The 17500-nt window shown below is 45.5% G+C and overlaps 1 protein-coding gene across 5 annotated transcripts in view; it reads left to right on the top strand.

The window, feature by feature from the left end:
• tbc1d1 (TBC1 (tre-2/USP6, BUB2, cdc16) domain family, member 1) overlaps window positions 1-17500 on the top strand; it is a 39842-nt gene that overhangs the window by 13873 nt on the left and 8469 nt on the right. For 2 of the 5 annotated variants that reach the window (XM_053619625.1, XM_053619628.1), the window contains 14 exons: window positions 4642-4932; window positions 5290-5484; window positions 6873-6962; window positions 7455-7559; window positions 7704-7836; window positions 8304-8395; window positions 9554-9670; window positions 9816-9947; window positions 10138-10218; window positions 10357-10655; window positions 10899-11045; window positions 12129-12233; window positions 12891-13027; window positions 16504-16701. In XM_053619625.1, the coding sequence (XP_053475600.1) occupies window positions 4642-4932; window positions 5290-5484; window positions 6873-6962; window positions 7455-7559; window positions 7704-7836; window positions 8304-8395; window positions 9554-9670; window positions 9816-9947; window positions 10138-10218; window positions 10357-10655; window positions 10899-11045; window positions 12129-12233; window positions 12891-13027; window positions 16504-16701 (2122 nt within the window). Of the gene's footprint in view, window positions 1-1799; window positions 2042-4641; window positions 4933-5289; window positions 5485-6872; window positions 6963-7454; window positions 7560-7703; window positions 7837-8303; window positions 8396-9553; window positions 9671-9815; window positions 9948-10137; window positions 10219-10356; window positions 10656-10898; window positions 11046-12128; window positions 12234-12890; window positions 13028-16503; window positions 16702-17500 lie in introns of those variants that run through there. The other 3 variants (XM_053619629.1, XM_053619626.1, XM_053619627.1) reach the window with 3 other exon arrangements.

Genomic DNA, 17500 nt, shown 5'->3' with positions numbered 1-17500 from the left:
AGGAAGGGTATAGTGAGGTAGGGTGTAGTGAGGATGTAGTGAGGTAGGGTGTAGTGAGGGTGTAGTGAGGATGTAGTGAGGAAGGGTATAGTGAGGTAGGGTGTAGTGAGGATGTAGTGAGGTAGGGTGTAGTGAGGGTGTAGTGAGGATGTAGTGAGGAAGGGTATAGTGAGGTAGGGTGTAGTGAGGTAGGGTGTAGTGAGGGTATAGTGAGGATGTAGTGAGGTAGGGTGTAGTGAGGTAGGGTGTAGTGAGGGTATAGTGAGGATGTAGTGAGGTAGGGTGTAGTGAGGAAGGATGTAGTGAGGTAGGGTGTAGTGAGGGTATAGTGAGGTAGGGTGTAGTGAGGATGTAGTGAGGTAGGGTGTAGTGAGGGTATAGTGAGGATGTAGTGAGGAAGGGTATAGTGAGGTAGGGTGTAGTGAGGATGTAGTGAGGTAGGGTGTAGTGAGGGTGTAGTGAGGATGTAGTGAGGAAGGGTATAGTGAGGTAGGGTGTAGTGAGGATGTAGTGAGGTAGGGTGTAGTGAGGTAGGGTGTAGTGAGGGTATAGTGAGGATGTAGTGAGGTAGGGTGTAGTGAGGAAGGATGTAGTGAGGATGTAGTGAGGTAGGGTGTAGTGAGGGTATAGTGAGGTAGGGTGTAGTGAGGATGTAGTGAGGTAGGGTGTAGTGAGGGTATAGTGAGGATGTAGTGAGGAAGGGTGTAGTGAGGATGTAGTGAGGTAGGGTGTAGTGAGGATGTAGTGAGGAAGGGTATAGTGAGGTAGGGTGTAGTGAGGATGTAGTGAGGTAGGGTGTAGTGAGGTAGGGTGTAGTGAGGGTATAGTGAGGATGTAGTGAGGTAGGGTGTAGTGAGGAAGGATGTAGTGAGGATGTAGTGAGGTAGGGTGTAGTGAGGATGTAGTGAGGTAGGGTGTAGTGAGGATGTAGTGAGGTAGGGTGTAGTGAGGGTATAGTGAGGTAGGGTGTAGTGAGGATGTAGTGAGGTAGGGTGTAGTGAGGGTATAGTGAGGATGTAGTGAGGAAGGGTGTAGTGAGGTAGGGTGTCTTTCTGTCTATCTCTATCTGTCTCTGTTTTTCTCTCTTTCATCTTCTTTCTTTCTGTCTTTTTCTCTGCTTTTCTGTCATTGTGTCTCTCTCTTTCTTTCCGTTTTCCCCTTTCTTACTCTCTCGTTTTTTGTTTCTGTCCCTCTGATAATTTCTGATTGTATGATGGACAGAATGTTGTGAATGTCTGAAATCTCTTTACTGTGTTAGGTTGTGTTAGGTTAGGTCTCCGCTTCACTACGCCGCGGTGTGTAATGGAAGAGAAAAAGGAAGTAACTCCATCACTCCCTCGGTTTTCTGTTTTTAATTTAAATTAAATCTCAGACTGTGAGATAAAAACCGCCGCATCTGTAGTGTGTGTGTTTCATGACTCGAGTTACGCATTGTCTTATTTTAAGATTAGTCACAGTTCTATCAGCTTATCTGACTTCCTGAGAGAGAGTGTGTGTGTGTGTGTGTGTGTGTGTGTGTGTGTGAGGTGGCAGGGGAACAGCTGTGTGTTTGTCTGACTCAGTTGCTTTTTAGGCCTCGTGTGGCATCAGTCTCCTCTGAGAAACGGATGAATACGAGAGACTGCACACACACACACTCACACACAAACTCACTCACATGCACTCACTCACATGCACACACACTCGTAGAGAAAACAGCATGAGGTCAAGTAGCATGAGAAGGTGCTGAGAGAGAGAGCGAGAGGAGACCGAGAGCGAGCGAGAGGAGAGAGAGTGAGGGGGGGGAGAGAGAGCGTGAGCGAGGCGGGGGGGAGAGAGAGTGAGAGCGATGAGTAAAAGGTAGTGCTCTCGTGAGAAACATCGGAGCACAAGAGGAGACAAGTCCTGAAAAAGAGAGGAGGAAAAGAAAAAGAAGAGGAGAGGAGGATTGCACGACAAAAAAGTGCTGCGGATTAATGATCAAGAAGGAAAGGAAGAGAGACATGTAGAGAGAGAGAGAGATATCTCGGCCATGCCTTCAATGTTAAACTGGCTGATTAAGGTGAGTGGTGTGTGTGTGTGTGTGTCCTCGTACACACCCGTATCTATATGCTGTCGTATTTTCTTCACGAAATACTTTCTGTGGACAGGAATTTAAACGATTCATTGACTCAAAACGATTCAGAATAAGTCAGTGAGTAAAAATCTTTCAAAATGATTCCGTGAATTAGAATGATTCAGTGATTCAAAATGATTCGAGATCATTCAGAGATTCAGAATGAGTCAGTGAGTGAAAATGATTCAGTGATTCAAAATGATTCAAGATCATTCAGGAATTCAGAACGAATCAGTGACTGAAAATGATGAAAGATTCAGACGGATTCAGTGATTTCAAAATGATTCAGGATTATTCATAGATTCAGTACGATTCAGTGAGTGGAAACGATTCAGTGATCTCAAAATGATTCAGTGATTCAAAACGATTCAAGATTCAAAATGTATAAAATAAAATGATGCTGCTCCTCCAAACACCAGAAGAGAAAGTTCAAGTTCCAAGATTTTTCCCTGAACAGCAATAATGGCGAATATCTTTTTACCCTTTACGACCGTGCCGCTCGAGCTTTACACACGCAGACCTTTTAAAAACCCCACAGGCGTGCGGTTTATCTTCAGCAGGTCTTCAGCGTGCACCGATCTGTACGACTGGAGAATAAGAGAAGAACCGAGGAAGAGCGAGAACCGAACAGTGTCGCTGAAACAGTGCACACGGATACGAAGTGTGTAAATAACCACGTGAAGGGACTCGTTCCTGCGGATTCGTCGTAATGGATTCACACAGAGTTGAGAAAAATCTCATAAAAAGAACTTGTGATGTCACAGACGTGTCTTGGCCAATCAGAAGCGAGTGTTTTCCTGTATGCTGAGTGACAAGGTTGCTTCATATGAGAAGTAGTATGTGTCAGACTAAACACACACACACACACACACACACACACACACACACACACACACACGGAGTCACCTGTTGAAAGGAAGGGTGGGCCTCGTTTTATTTTTCTTCCATTACATGACACAAAGCTCCCATTGAGGTGTGTGTGTGTGTGTGTGTGTGCGCGCGCGTGTGTGTGTGTGTGTGTGCGTGCGTGCACGCTTTCATCACATCATGCAGTTTGCACTCTGGCAAGCTGGCATTTGGTTGGCATTAAACGTCATTAGGTTGGGCTCGGGCCACAACCAGCAAGCTTCTGAGTGTGTGTGTGTGTGTGTGTGTGTGTGTGTAGCCTAAATCACGGCATGTTCTTAATGCATTTTGCATTCCTTTTCTGGACAAGACTCGACAAGACCCAGCTACACCCACATTCTCTCTCTCGTTCTTTTCCCTTCTTCATCAAAATGTTTCCACTTTTTAGTTTTCCTACATTACCCACAATGCCTTGCGGTGGAGGTGCGGAAGCATTAGCCCTCACGTCACCTCTGTCTTTAGAGCGTGATGCGGCGGCGCTTTAATCCTCTCCTCGTCTTCCTGTTTTTCATTCAGATGACCTGCAGCTACACACACGCACGTGTGCTACGCGGTTTATTATTAAACTGGGATTAAGGAGAACGAGCCGTTACTATAGCAACGATAACGTATTAGGAGCGCGTTAACGTACAAGGCCTTCTGACTGATCAGGTTCGAGAGTTGTGGCGTGTACAGGGTTCGATCGCTGATCTGTTGAAAAAAGAAGAAAAAGTGAAGTGGAGAAATCGCCGGCGAGGAAAACGTCACGTGATCGAGAGTTACAGCACGTGCGTGTCCATTTGTGTGAATCTGGGGGTTTGTGATGTTTATATTGACAGATTGGTTGGAATGGAAAAGCATTTGTTCTGTCTGTCGCTCTCTCTGTCTCTCACACACACACACACACACACACACACACACGTTGGTTTTAATTATTTCCACTGGCCACTTCTTCTTCCCCTGGTAGATTTAACGCTTCTGAGAATAGCAGCCTCTGTGCATCCTCCTTCTTTTTTCCACTTCCTCACTGTAGCACAAATTACTTTTCAATTATTTTTACACAATTTCAATAGGGAGCTTCAATAACGTACGATTTAACGCTTCATTTCTATTTATTATTATTTATTATTTAATTGCATTCAGGTTTAAAAATAAACAGACTGTATTCGCCTTTGTGCTTATTAGTTCTACTTAAGGAGGCGTGGCCTCCTCTGTGCCTATTAGTTCTACTGAAGGGGGTGTGGCCTCCTCTGTGCCTATTAGTTCTACTTAAGGGGGCGTGGCCTCTGTGCTTATTAGTTCTACTGAACGGGGTGTGGCCTCCTGTGCCTATTAGTTCTACTTAAGGGGGCGTGGCCTTCTCTGTGCCTATTAGTTCTACTTAAGGAGGCATGGCTGCCTCTGCGCCTATTAGTTCTTAAGGAGGCATGGCTTCGGTGGCTATTCTTTAGGAGGCGTGGCCTATGGGCATTTTAGTTTTACTTAAGGAGGCGTGGCCTCATCTGTGCTTATTAGTTCTTAAGGACACATTGCTTTTAGTTAAGGAGGTGTGGCCTATGGGCATTTTAGTTTTAGTTAAGGAGGCGTGGCCTCTGTAGGTATTGGTGCCTATAATTATAGAATTATATCCAGGTAAATCACTGATTGTGTTTTTCTTCCAGGTCCCAGAAATCATCAGCACCCTCAGGCAGGCCAGTAAAAGCTCCGCCCGTCAGGAGGACACGCCTACCGCCCAGCCCGGTGACTCTCAACAAGACAGCAGTTGTCAGGACACCCCGGAATCGGCGACGGCCTTCGCCAAAAAGTTCGAGGTGCTGTTCTGCGGGCGGGCGGTGGTGGCCCGGAAGAACGCTCCCCCGGCGCTGATAGACGAGTGCATTGAGAAGTTCAGCCGAGCCAACGCTACCACCTCCCTCTCTGCCGGCTTCAGGAGAGCCTTCTCCCTCTCGCAGGTCAACGTCAAGTCCGTTCCACAATAATCCAAAAATAATCAAACACATCCTGAAGTGTTTTATTCCTCTGATACCACAGCAACTCTACGACCAATAAACCTTTTCATTCATTACAGAACGACACAGAGAAAGAATATAGATCTAATATAAATACAGAGAAACCTCGAAGCGCTGACACCGGAGACTTCCGTAAAAAACGTCGCCGTATCAACGATTACGCACGTTTATGCTAACGCGTTTATGATCTGACCAATCAGATTAGAGAAATCCGGGAGTGCTGTGGTATGCCTAGCAATAGTACATGTAGTAGCCTCAAGCCTGCTCGAGGTAACACGCTTGTGCTTCTTTGTGCTGCAGTTGCTAAACGGTGCGAACGAGGGAGCGGATGGAGGAGGAAAGAGGGCGCTGTTTTTCCGGAGAGATCCGAGCTTCCCGTCTCTGCAGGCGCTGGACGAGAACGGCCTCTCGCCAGAGCTACAGCGCCGATCGGCGAACGGAGCCGCCGGAGTCCAGCCCACCAGCCTGCAGGAGAACAGGACCATGTTATTCACGGTCAACAAACACACACACACACACACACACACACACACACAAAAATAACCACTAACATTAACATTCTTATTTTGGACAAATGTGAAGCAGCGTCAGCCGCACCAGATTATTTTCCTGCGACGCCACGTTGACCGTTGAACCGTTAAACCTTACGATTTTAAGACTCGTCATGGAAAACGACCCGGACCTGGATTTCCTAAAAATATTCAGTCCCTCCAGGATTTTCGCGACCGCAGAAATGATCGCGGAATCAAGGAGACGCCGCGATATTCGGAGGAGCTTGCGACGATTTTTTCGAAATTACGGCAGATTTCCCGCAGGTCCGGGCCCGGACGCGTTATGATGACATCACACGGTGATCTTGAAAATTTGTCACAAGCTCCGATGAATATCGCGGCGTTTCCTTGATTTCACGGTCAGCATCGAACTCGAGTAAACAAATAACGCAGGAAGTCTGTACGTCATTTTACAATACGTCATTTTATTTTGCCTGGGAACGTGAATTTCACTGTAAACGCTGGTAAAGAAGCAGCGTGAGTGACGAAGGATCCGGAGCGGACTTGGTTTCTGATCGTTCCTGAAGAGCCGATCCACCATTCTGCAGTTTCTGTCACGTAAAATACACAACCAGGTTAACAATGGTCACGCAGAGGGGTAAAAGCTGAATCAGGCATTTGGGGAAAGTGTGTTAATCCTGAGCATGTTTACTCTCTGTCTCTCTGTGTGTGTGTGTGTGTGTGTGTGTGTGTGTGTGTGTGTGTGTGTGTGAGTCTTAGGTGGTTAGGTTGCTATGCTTTCTCCCTGCAGAGATATTAAGTTACTTTTTTTAGCTACTCCCACCATTCTATCCCTCTTTAACACACACACACACACACACACACACACACACATGCGTGTCCTAATGCCGGAGCTCAGATTTAAAAAGGTTCAGGTAAATAACGTCCTGAGAGAACAGGGATGGACCGGTCCGATTACTGTCGTACATTTGTGTGCTGTAGAGATGCGGGGGCTGACGGTCTCTTCGGTTTTCAGGAGAGACCGGAACAACGTTTCTCGCACACACGCACGCAAAGTAAACTCGCCAGCTATGGTCTCACCTCAGTGTGGAAAAATGCTTGTCTTGTGCTAGTGAAACCACACTGATGGCGCGCGCACACACACACACACACACACACACACACACACACACACACACTAGCCTGGAGGACGTTTGAACACACTGGTTTCACTGAATGATTGATAGAAATAGGATGATGTGAGTGTGTGTGTGTGTGTGTGTGAGCAACCTTTAACATTTAACAGCTCATTCTCTGTTTCTCTCTCTCACACACACACACACACACACACACTCACTCACTCACTTTTATGTCTTTTCTTTTTTTTTGTAGATCGGGCGCTCTCAGATCTTCCTAGTGAGTCCTGACAGTAAGAAAGTGGCCATCGAGAAGAGCTTCAGGGAAATCTCTTTCTGCTCACAGGTCTCACACACGCACACACATGCACACACACACGCACACGGACACTCTATCGATAGTTCTCAGGCTTTTTTTTGCCTAGGGACCCCTTTGACTATAAAGAAGAAGGAAAAAGACCCCTTCTGATTTATTTTAAGGTCTCTGTGAGTCACTGAAGGAGGCGTGGCCTCTGTGTTTAGCTCTTCTTAAGGAGGCGTGGCCTCTGTGCCTATTAGCTCTTCTTAAGGACGTGTGGCCTCTGTGCCTATTAGTCCTACTTAAGGAGGCGTGGCCTCTGTGGTTATTAGTTCCACTCAATCAGGCTTCAGTGCATGTCAATCACAGAGAAGGAGGCGTGGCCTGAAACACTTTTACTCAACTGTCAGCTGAAATGTGTACTTTGGCTCATCGAGATCATCTTTGTAGGCGGTTCGTGTTTATTACGCGAAGTAATTTCGGAGCACTTTTTTATAATCAGCCGTTTAAACATGGTCTAAAAAACGTCTCTGTGTGCAGGGTATAAGGCACGTGGATCATTTCGGGTTTATCTGTAGAGAGTCAGATGACGGAGGGAGCTGCCAGTTTGTGTGCTACGTGTTCCAGTGTACAGACGAGGCTCTGGTGAGGATCTGTTAAAGACCCGAGCGTTATGACGAACAGATATTATCATTAAATCTGATGATCAGTGTGGAGTTCAGGATGTGTAACTGTTTGTTTGACTGTTTTTGTGGGTTTTTTTGGGGGGGGTACTAATCCCATGGGCAGGTGGATGAGATCATGCTGACTCTGAAGCAAGCGTTCTCCGTGGCCGCCCTGCAGAAGAGCACTAGGACCCAGAGCCTGCAGTGTGACTCCTGCCCCATGCAGCAGCTGCACCGGCTCTGTGACCGCATCGAGGGTCAGAACCACGTCACACGCACTGCAACTGCAACTACAACTCATTGTACTTAGCACATTTCAATCAACACCACTCATCCATAAATCAACCAAGCACATTCAGGGCGCAGCTGATTGAAATTTTTGACTTAGCCACGCCCACAAAGCTCAATAAAAGGCAAAGATGGAGCTGAAATCCTTCTGGACGTAAGGTCAGAGCCTTTTTCGATTTGCGACGTGGCTCATGACAACAGTCAAGACGACGGCAGAACGTTTTAAAGACAGAGTTTCGTTAAATTGGTGTGTAACTGAAATAAATAAACGCTCGAGGTTCACGTTAGCGAGTCTCCTTAGCAGTAAATTTACACAAACTCATGAATGAAGCACTGGATGAGAGGGACTGGATTGTCACGAACACCGAATTTCTTGAGTAAATGCTCCTGCGAATGATTTGTTTGTGTGTGTGTGTGTGTGTGTGTGTGTGTGTAGGTCTCACTGCATCCAAGGCTAAACTGGAGTTGCAGAAGCACGTGGCTTTTCTGGATAATCAGGAGCAGGCGTGCGTGTTCGAGACCACCCTGGTGGGTATGACGCCCCATTATAATAACCGTTTGCACATAATAACCTTCACATTCGGACAAACCGCGTTCAAACGATCACGTGTCATTTCCGTCCTTTTTCTTCGTCCTTTCCTGATTTACGTACTCGTGTACTATCCTAGACTGTTATCGAGCGTTAACAGTAGCCGTTTTTCCCATCACGGCGCCTCGAAACCTACCGGAAGGTCCGTTTACGTAGCAGTCTTCTGGATTTCTCCAGCTTAGTAAGGCGGTTCATGACAGCAGTCACGACGACAACGGGACGTTTTCTTCGACGTAAAACGTTCTTGTTTCATTATTTATTTATTTATTTATTTATTTATTTTTAAACGTGCACGAGTGTGTAAGAAATGCCGCCCATGTCGTCGGGTGACGCAAAAATCCATAACGTACGCTTGAGATCGTTTGGCCGAAATGTTTGTGAACCCCTGCTATAATATGAAAACTTTTTTTTATATCAGTTGAAAAAACGAAGCTTTTTTTTCTCTCCTCTACATTACAGGGTTATTCGAGGTCAAATATGTTCTCGAGATCCGGTGTTAAAAGACGAAAGCGTCCGAGTTGCAGAAGTGGTGTAACTGGTTTTCTGCATGCTTGAAGAAGAGCCAAGGGTTTCTTTCGTTCTGCTCGCGTTAGGGATCTGAATCGACATCCAGATTTCTGTCAAGATTTTTCAAGGGTTTTAAAGCAGTCAAGTCCTTAACAGTGGGCTCTGGTACTCATTATTTGCAGTGTTAGCATATTTTGCTGAAGGATTTCCTTAGCTGGTCACGGAGGGGCGGGCGATGAGAAAAGCGGGTTAGAGGCGACCTCTAGTGGCCATTTTGAGAACTGCGCTTATCTGCAAAAAGGAAGACGCTTTAATATAACGAACGTGTGCAGTAAAAAATAGAGGAAAGCGCGGCCACACAAAGCCGAGCGCAAGTGTGAAAAATTCCCTTCTTTAGGAATAAAAAAGCGTAATATCTGGACAATTATATCAAATGTAATATATTAATAAATAAGAAGAATCAGATATAAAGCACATCTACACAGCATGTAGATATTAAATGTTATTTATGGGATGTTATTGCGATATGTCTCAATGTCTCTGTGTGTGTGTGTGTGTGTGTGTGTGTGTGTGTGTGTGCGTGTGTGTAGAATGCCAGACCGAAGTCGGACCAGGAGGAAAACGAGCTGGTCTTATCGTGCTTGAGGCGACTCTATGAAGAGAGACAGAAGACACACACGCACACACACATCGCGCAAACACAACAGGTACCACAAACACACACACACGCTTTATACACAGCGTATACAGTGTTTTTATTGGTTTAACTTTCTCCAGCAGGGTTAGATCTGTTCGGGTCGTGTGTTATTTTTTGTTCATTTTGTAAAGTTTTTGCCTGTGTGTGTGCGACAGGAAGCTCCAGCGGTGTGTGAGGAGACATGTACAGGTCCCGAAGGCAGCGTGAGCAGCAGCCGGCTGCGTCTGGAACAGCTGAAGAGTCGAGCCAAAAGATCGCTCACGGAGTCACTGGAAGGGATATGGAAGGTACACACACGCACACACGCACGCGCGCACACACACTGGTGAGTAAACACTCTGTAATAACATGTATCCAGCTTTTAATCTTTTTCTTATCCTCTGAACAGGATACTCAGATGTAAAAATTCATATACGTTGTGTTGTGCATAAGTATTGGCCCCTGCGGACATTTCTTTATTTATTTATTTCTCAACAGAGCAACAGTAGGTCCCGGTTACAGAGAGAGAGCAGCGACAGCACCTCCTCAAACTCCACCGTCAGCAGCAGCGCACATCAGGTCTCGACCACACTTGCATGTATACGTGCAACTCGTCTTGTACTCTTGCCTCTAACATGTGTTAGAGGTCTTTTCAGCTAGAACTTAAAATACAGACAGTGATGATCTATTAGCCATGTCATCTGATCACGTCCTCAGGATATCATCTCGGTGGAACCGCCGTCGCCGCCCCTCCTCCACCTGCCGTCCACCCCGCTCCGCTCCCACAATTCCACAGGGGACCTGAAGTTTCTGGAGGCCGGCTCGAGAGACGCGGATCAAGAAGGTCACGACCCCCAGGCTCAGAGCTTCAGGAGGCGAGCGAGTACGATCAGTCACTCTCCGTCGATGTGCGCGAGCAGCCTGAGCGTCCCAAGCGAGCAGGTCACGGCCGCGAGCAAGCCCAAACTCGTACGCCATTACTCCGTCAGCACCGACTCGCCTCATCATCAGAGCAAGTGAGAAAAAACAACAACAACAACACTGCGTTACAGATACCCTCTGCCCTTTTCACTTCCCATCTCCTGCACAGCCACTTCCTCTTTTGGAAACAGTCACTTCCTCTCCGTTCATATTCCCCACTTTGGTTTATTGTTCCACACTCGCTGTGTTTCTGTTCTCATCTCGTCTCGTCTCATCTATTAGTCGCTCATTTTCTCCTTCGTTTTTTTCTCCCGTGAACGTTCCACCGTCTCCGTCAGGTCGGCTCACGTCGGCGATACGATCTCCTCCGCTCCTTCCTCCTCTGCTCCTTCCTCTTCCTCACACCTCCCCTTCTCTTCCTCTCCTGCCTATGCGAGACTGATGAAGCCGAGAGCCTTTGAGCAGCTCACAAAACCCCTCAAGAGGTGTGTGTGTGTGTGTGTGTGTGTGTGTGTGTGTGTTTGAGTTTATGTGGTTCTTAATTGATACACACTGGATCTTTTAAAGGTAGGTGATTATAGACAGAATTTTGTATCACCACATATTGTTAAGTTTGTTAATTATCTCGCGGTTAAAATTACAAACGTATTTTTAAAAAGTTGTAAAAACGTTTCGGCTAGAAATTAGAAACGGATTTTTTTTAGCTAGTTAGACTAAAACGATCGTTTTATTTGTTAGGACGGTGCGGCTCGAGGTGAATTTGGAGAAGTGTCTCTGTACATGGGAATATTCGCTGAACAGGAGCGGTCGCTATGACGACAACACGACAATTGAAAACTTTTGTACAATAAATGTTAAATAGTTTTGCCAACAAAATGTTAGTTTTTATCATTTTTTTTTTTTTTAAAAAACAACCTGTGGGGAGAAACGGAGTTCGAGAGTACTTTTTGTTTTTTAAATAAATTACGTAACATCTAGAAGCAGAAAAGACGTTTTGTGAACAGATTTAAATTATCGCTCAGAAACACACGAAAAGCCTTTCTTTCTTTCTTTCTTTCTTTCTTTCTTTATTTATTTATTTATTCGACCGCGATAAAAGTGCAGCCAATGACACGTGAATCTAAAAACGATCGACGTTTTCGATGCGAGTGTTTTGAGTTCTCTGAAGCCCCGCCCCCTCTCTCCTTAATGCTAGCACTTCGACTTGGCGTCAGTCTGACTTCCTGTTTCAGAAGGAAGTACATCAACGTAAGACGCCGTTTAATGGAGACTTTTAATCCTCTGTTTAAAAAAAACAAACAAACAAAAAAACGGTTTCGCATGCATTTGGATTCTCCTCTCTGTATTAACGGGGTTTTGCATAAGTATTCGCGCCCCCTTGAACCTTTGTACCACATTTCTTTTTTTTCTTTTATTTTTTTTTAGTATTACTACCCGGAACTGAAATGGATTTGAATGTGGAAAAGTTAAATGGGGAGCGAATACTTCTACACAGCTCTGTATCTCTCTCTGTTCTCTCTGTCTCTCTTTCTTTCACCATCCCTCCTATTTCTCTCTCTCTCTCTCAGTGGATTGAGGGCCAGACTGTCTTATTCTTCTTCTGTTCCAAACTTCTTAAAGTTTCTGGCTCCTGTAGAGGAGCACGATGACTCCTTCCTCTCGCCGAAACACAGGTGCTTCCTTTATCTCTCTCTCTCTCTTTCTTTTCTAATTCCAGCTCTTCTTTTCATACTCGTATCATACTTCCTTGTATTGGATCGCTCCAAGTCCTGAAATAAATTTTTAAAAAATAACAGTTTAACGTGGTTTTTTTTTTTGCTTTGTTTTTTTTTAATTAAGAAAATGTAACGTGTTAATACTTGTTTATATTAAATTTGGATATGATTATAGTACAGTAGTTGTTGAAAACGCCTTTGTGCTTTTCCACCGGATCCGTTTTTTCTCTCTCTCTCTCTTTTTTTTTTTGTGTTTTCCCCCCTGGAGTTGCGTTACAGGCCTCGGTTTCGGGTTCAGTTGGTGAGATGCAAATTCAGAATAATCGCATTCAAATTCACATTATTTATTTATTTTTTTTGCATTCATATCCAAATTTCGCCAACACCGTACACACAAAGTTGTGCGTGTTGGAGATGCGGGAAACCACCAGAGGGCGCCGGTTGCTAACTAAACTTCTATTAGGTCTGATGTATACGTAAAGACTGTAATAAGGTTTTTACTTAGACTTTGTGCCTTACATGTTTACGTTCTTTTTATCATTTTTATTCACTCGCACAAATACACACTCGTCACGTTTATGTCTGACGCGTCGTGTTATGTTCGCACGTTTGCAGAGACGTAGCGGCCCTGTCCAGCCCGGTAGCCGTGTGTGTGGTGGGACAGGACAGTCCACTCCGTCAGCGCAGACACTCCTGGAGACAGCAGATCTTCCTCAGAGTGGCTACGCCACAGAAAGGCTCCGATACAGCAGGTAACGCGCACGTACACACACACACACACACACACACGCGCACACACACACACAGGGGTGAACATGGAAAGATAATCCTACTAGGAACATTGGGAAGGTTACCAATTATCGGAGCGTCGATAACGTGCGCACAATGTTCAGTGGGTCAGCGTGCCATGAGGATGGGGGCGGAGTCATCATCATCATCATCATCCTGGACGAGAGACCACGCCCATCCGGAGAGGAATGTTTCCTCGTATGATTAGAAGCAAAGCATAGCAGATAAATAAATAAATGAATTAAAGCACCTGTTTTCACTCTTATCAAAATTCCAGGTGCGTTTGCTAAGGGTTGGGTTTTTATACGGAACGCCGAGCTTTCATTTGACGAGGTTCATTTACACACAGGAAGATAATGGCTCGGCCTGTTTCCAGTGAAAACCAAACAACGTCCTCCATTTTAAAGCGCCATACAGGCTGTAATTTCGGCCGCACCTCAGTAAATGTTTAAGTAAGTACCACGCACTTCTGACCCTCCTTCCATGGAAGAGGCGCCATTATAAGTTGCACTTTCAGTCGAGTTTGACCGAAACCACTTGAAGCGTTTTCGTCGTGCCGAACTATTTCAGCTGAAAGTGTAAATTTCGACAGTGAACCTGATTTGCACCGGACGTTGAATAGCTCTGACCGCAACTGTACCGTAGTAACGGCCAACTAACCAACCCCGTGTCCTCCATTTTGTTTTTCCTCACGCCATTTAGGGTTTACGTATTTCATACACGTACAGAAAAAAAAAAAAAGAAGAGATATCATCGAGCGCACTCTCTAGCAGTTAGCGCGATCGTCCACCACAGCGCGTTTCTATAGCAACAACGTGCAAAGCAGACTCGTATGGTGGACACTCAACATAAACGGATTTTTAAAAAGAACGTGTGTAATCGGAGTTAACGTTGAAGTTGTTGGTGTGTGTGTGTGTGTGTGTGTGTACTGTAAACGGATGAAAATTATGACGTGTTCTTTAATACGAGCCGCGTAAGAGGAATAAAAACTTCAGGACACGCTGTTATAGGAAAATAATCTGTACCGGGGCGGTACAGAAGCTCCGGAGCGTTATTTGGACACGTGATGAAACGGGTCTTCAGATAAAGTTGTTCCTTTTGATCTTTCTTTGATCTTCACAGATCAAAGGGGGGGGGGGCGATTCTTTCCATTTTGTTGATCAAGACTTCCGCCTTTCTCTGCTTCCTGTTGACTGGCGTGTGATCAGCGGCGTGCCAACAGCCGAGAGCCTCATGAATATTCCAGGCTTTTTCGAGAAACGAAGCAGGAAACGACCTTAAGTGCACTTTTGGTGCAAAGTTGTTTTTTTTTTTGCCTTCTCTGCTGCTGAATAAAGAAACCCCAATAGAAACCCTTATTGAATTTGTACTGGTGTTAATGGAAGCTGTAATGGTCCCCTGTGGGTCTCTACTGGTAATTTGTGGCCTTCTATTGGTGGCGTGTTATGTTTAGTGGATATTACGGACCAATTCGGGGAGGGATTGATTAAAATATAAGTCCTGAGGATAAAGATGTCCGTTACAGACGCTCCTCATCCGTCTTTCAGAAACGATTAGGAATGACGAATGTGTTCTCTTCTGTCAGCCCGTGTATCTTTGTCCTCTGTGAACTTCTCGCGCTGTCTGATTGTGAAAGATTTGTGTTTGTGTAAGCGCCGTTAGCAAACGCTCCGGAGAAAATGGCGGAGACGGGGTGGGGTGGGGTGGGTGGGGTGGGGTGGGGGGTTGACGCTCCGGGGTGTCAGAGTGTGTGCAGACGGAGATGGATTAGTGTTTGCCGTGTCCTCGCTTTGGATCTCGTTATACGATTACGTGCAAACGAGCTACAGATATTAAACGACTCCGTGTACCTTATACGCTATAGCGCACGCACGTACGCACACACACGCGCGCGTTCCTTCTTTCCTTCAGTTCCCCGCTCGCGACGTTCCTTCCCGTTCCTACCGTCAGTTCCTGTTTACCCTCGCACAAAAACGGAACAATAACACGTCACTGCGGTGTGCGACTTCTCGTGTGCGTAGAGACGTTACGGATAACAAAAAAAAAAACAAAAAGAATAGCGGTGCCTCAGGCGAGTGTACGTAGCTAGCACAATAGCTCGTAGCTTTGCTAATCTGTCAACGAAGCAACCGATTATTATTATTATTATTATTATTATTATTATTTATTTTATTTTCTTCTACGCAGATTAGTGCGTCGTTAGTTTCTGTGCGTTCAGGTCCTCCTGGGAAGTCCGTATTTACACGTTGGGAAGTCGTAAATGAACTCGTAATTAACTACAAAAAAAAAAAAAAGGTTTTTTTCCAGCTCCTAGAAAACGAAGAAGAAAGAATGCGTATCGGACGTGTGCGGTTTTAAAAAAAAACAAACATTTTTTTTAAACAATTTGTAAAACCGTATCGTTGCGTATTGTTGTATATTATAATTATATATTATTATTATATATTATAACAACAAAAACAATTATTGACGTTAATTAGCTCTCTGGCGGTTCAGCAGGTTCCTTAAATAATAAAGAACTGCAAGGTGATGAGAGATGCTTCGTTATTAAAAACCCGTAACGACTCCGGGCGACTTCGGTAGAACGGAGCCGCGCTTGTTTGTACAATTAAAATGGGCTCGAACCCGAGAGAACGTCCTTTCAACGCCGGGCCTGATAAATAAAGTCATGTTTGTTTTGTAATGGCGATGGGTGTGGTGTTGCACTTTTTTCGCTGGAGGACAAGTTGTGTGTGTGTGTGTGTGTGTGTGTGTGTGTGTGTGTGTGCGTGTGTGTGTGTGTTGGACGGGGTGTTGGCTGCTTGTTGTTGTTGTTCAGCAGCTTATTTGCAGAAGGCACGGCCCATGGGTGTTCGTGAAAATGGCAGGCGCACTTACACGTGTGTGTGTGTGTGTGTGTGTGTGTGTGTGTGTGTGTGGAGTTATGTGCACCACACACACTTATTCGCATGAATGTTTGCACTCAACGCTCACCTTCTTTATGGGTGCGCGAAGTGTTAAAAGTAACCAAGAAGTCGACGGTTCCGCCCGAGCGGCAGGGCGGAGCCCAGACCACAAAACGCCACTTCGGCTTTTTCAAAGAAAAAAAAGAAAAGAAAGAGAGGAACACAACAACATTTATTATTATTTAAAGTGATGATAGACAGAGCAGGTTTTATTTACAAAGAGATGATGGAGTGATGAGTCATGAAAGCATCCTCAGAATGAGAGTGTGTGTGTGAGAGATTTAATTGCTCTGTAAATGTAAAACAAATAAATTAAAAGGACACCGTGTGGCCGTTACACGCAGTGTCGTCATGCGTAGAGGAAAGCGTATCAAAACACATTTACTTGCTTTCACGTAGAAGCTCTAGAAGGTTCTACACACGCACGCGCATACATACACACACACACACACGAATTCCCTTGTACCCGTGTTTTCCCCTCGTGTCTCTCGCAGAAAGAGGAGAAACGTCCCTCGAGGTCGGCGGTAGACTGGCGGCGGGAGGCGGAGCCGGGGGCGGAGACTGTACGCTGGGGCCGGTACCCGAGGAGAGGAGGAAGAGGAGTCGGGAGGAGCTGCGAGAGTTATGGAAGAAAGCTATTCTGCAGCAGATCCTCCTCCTGAGGATGGAGAGAGAGAACCAGAAACTACAGGGTAAAACACACGGAGAGGGAAAAGTCGTAAACGTGGTGTACACGCACGCACGCACGCACGCACGCACGCTAATCGATCTTGAGCTCCGTATCATCTGCGATTCAGTAGATCCATGCGCATGTGTGTGTATAAGCCCCACCCACAAATTAGAGTGAAATATGACTGCTTTTACGTGGCGTATATTAGAAATCTTTTACACAAAGACGTAACCGCGTGACACGCGAGTGGGAGGAGCTAAAAGAGGAACGTGAACAGGTTTGTAAAAGCGACTCCGGCAGCATGGTCACGTCTTCCACGGAAAACAAAATACGGGAAGTGAAATCCGTTCAGTCGCCGCGTTTACTCTAAACACTGAGCAGAGCCGTTTATTTACGCTGCGTGCAGCACCTGCTCCAGAGACAGTTTTACTTTCTACATGAGCTTTAAATAAAGTTACATCTTAGTGACACTTTTTTTTTGTTTGTTTTTTTTAATTTATTAAACGTGCACGCCAAGCCCGAGGATCTCAAACACCTTTTCAGATTAAAAGGAGCTTCCAAAGACCTTAAGTTTATAGCACAGATCTAATTCACATTTAAACAAGTACAGGAAGGGTGTGTTACAGGTGTTACTTCCTGTGTGTGTGTGTGTGTGTGTGTGTGTGTGTGTGTGTGCACGAGTGAGAAAGACTGAGACTGATGAAGGAGGCGTGGCCTCTCTGTCAGTCCTGATGAAGGAGGCATGGCTTCTGTGTACCTTGTTCCTGATGAAGGAGGCGTGGCTTCTGTGTACCTTGTTCCTGATGGAGGCGTGGCTTCTG

This window comes from Ictalurus furcatus, chromosome 29, assembly GCF_023375685.1.
Source record: "Ictalurus furcatus strain D&B chromosome 29, Billie_1.0, whole genome shotgun sequence".
Lineage (NCBI taxonomy): Eukaryota > Metazoa > Chordata > Actinopteri > Siluriformes > Ictaluridae > Ictalurus > Ictalurus furcatus.
Note: the sequence above shows the minus strand (reverse complement) of the source record. Positions and strands in the feature narration are given on the sequence as shown.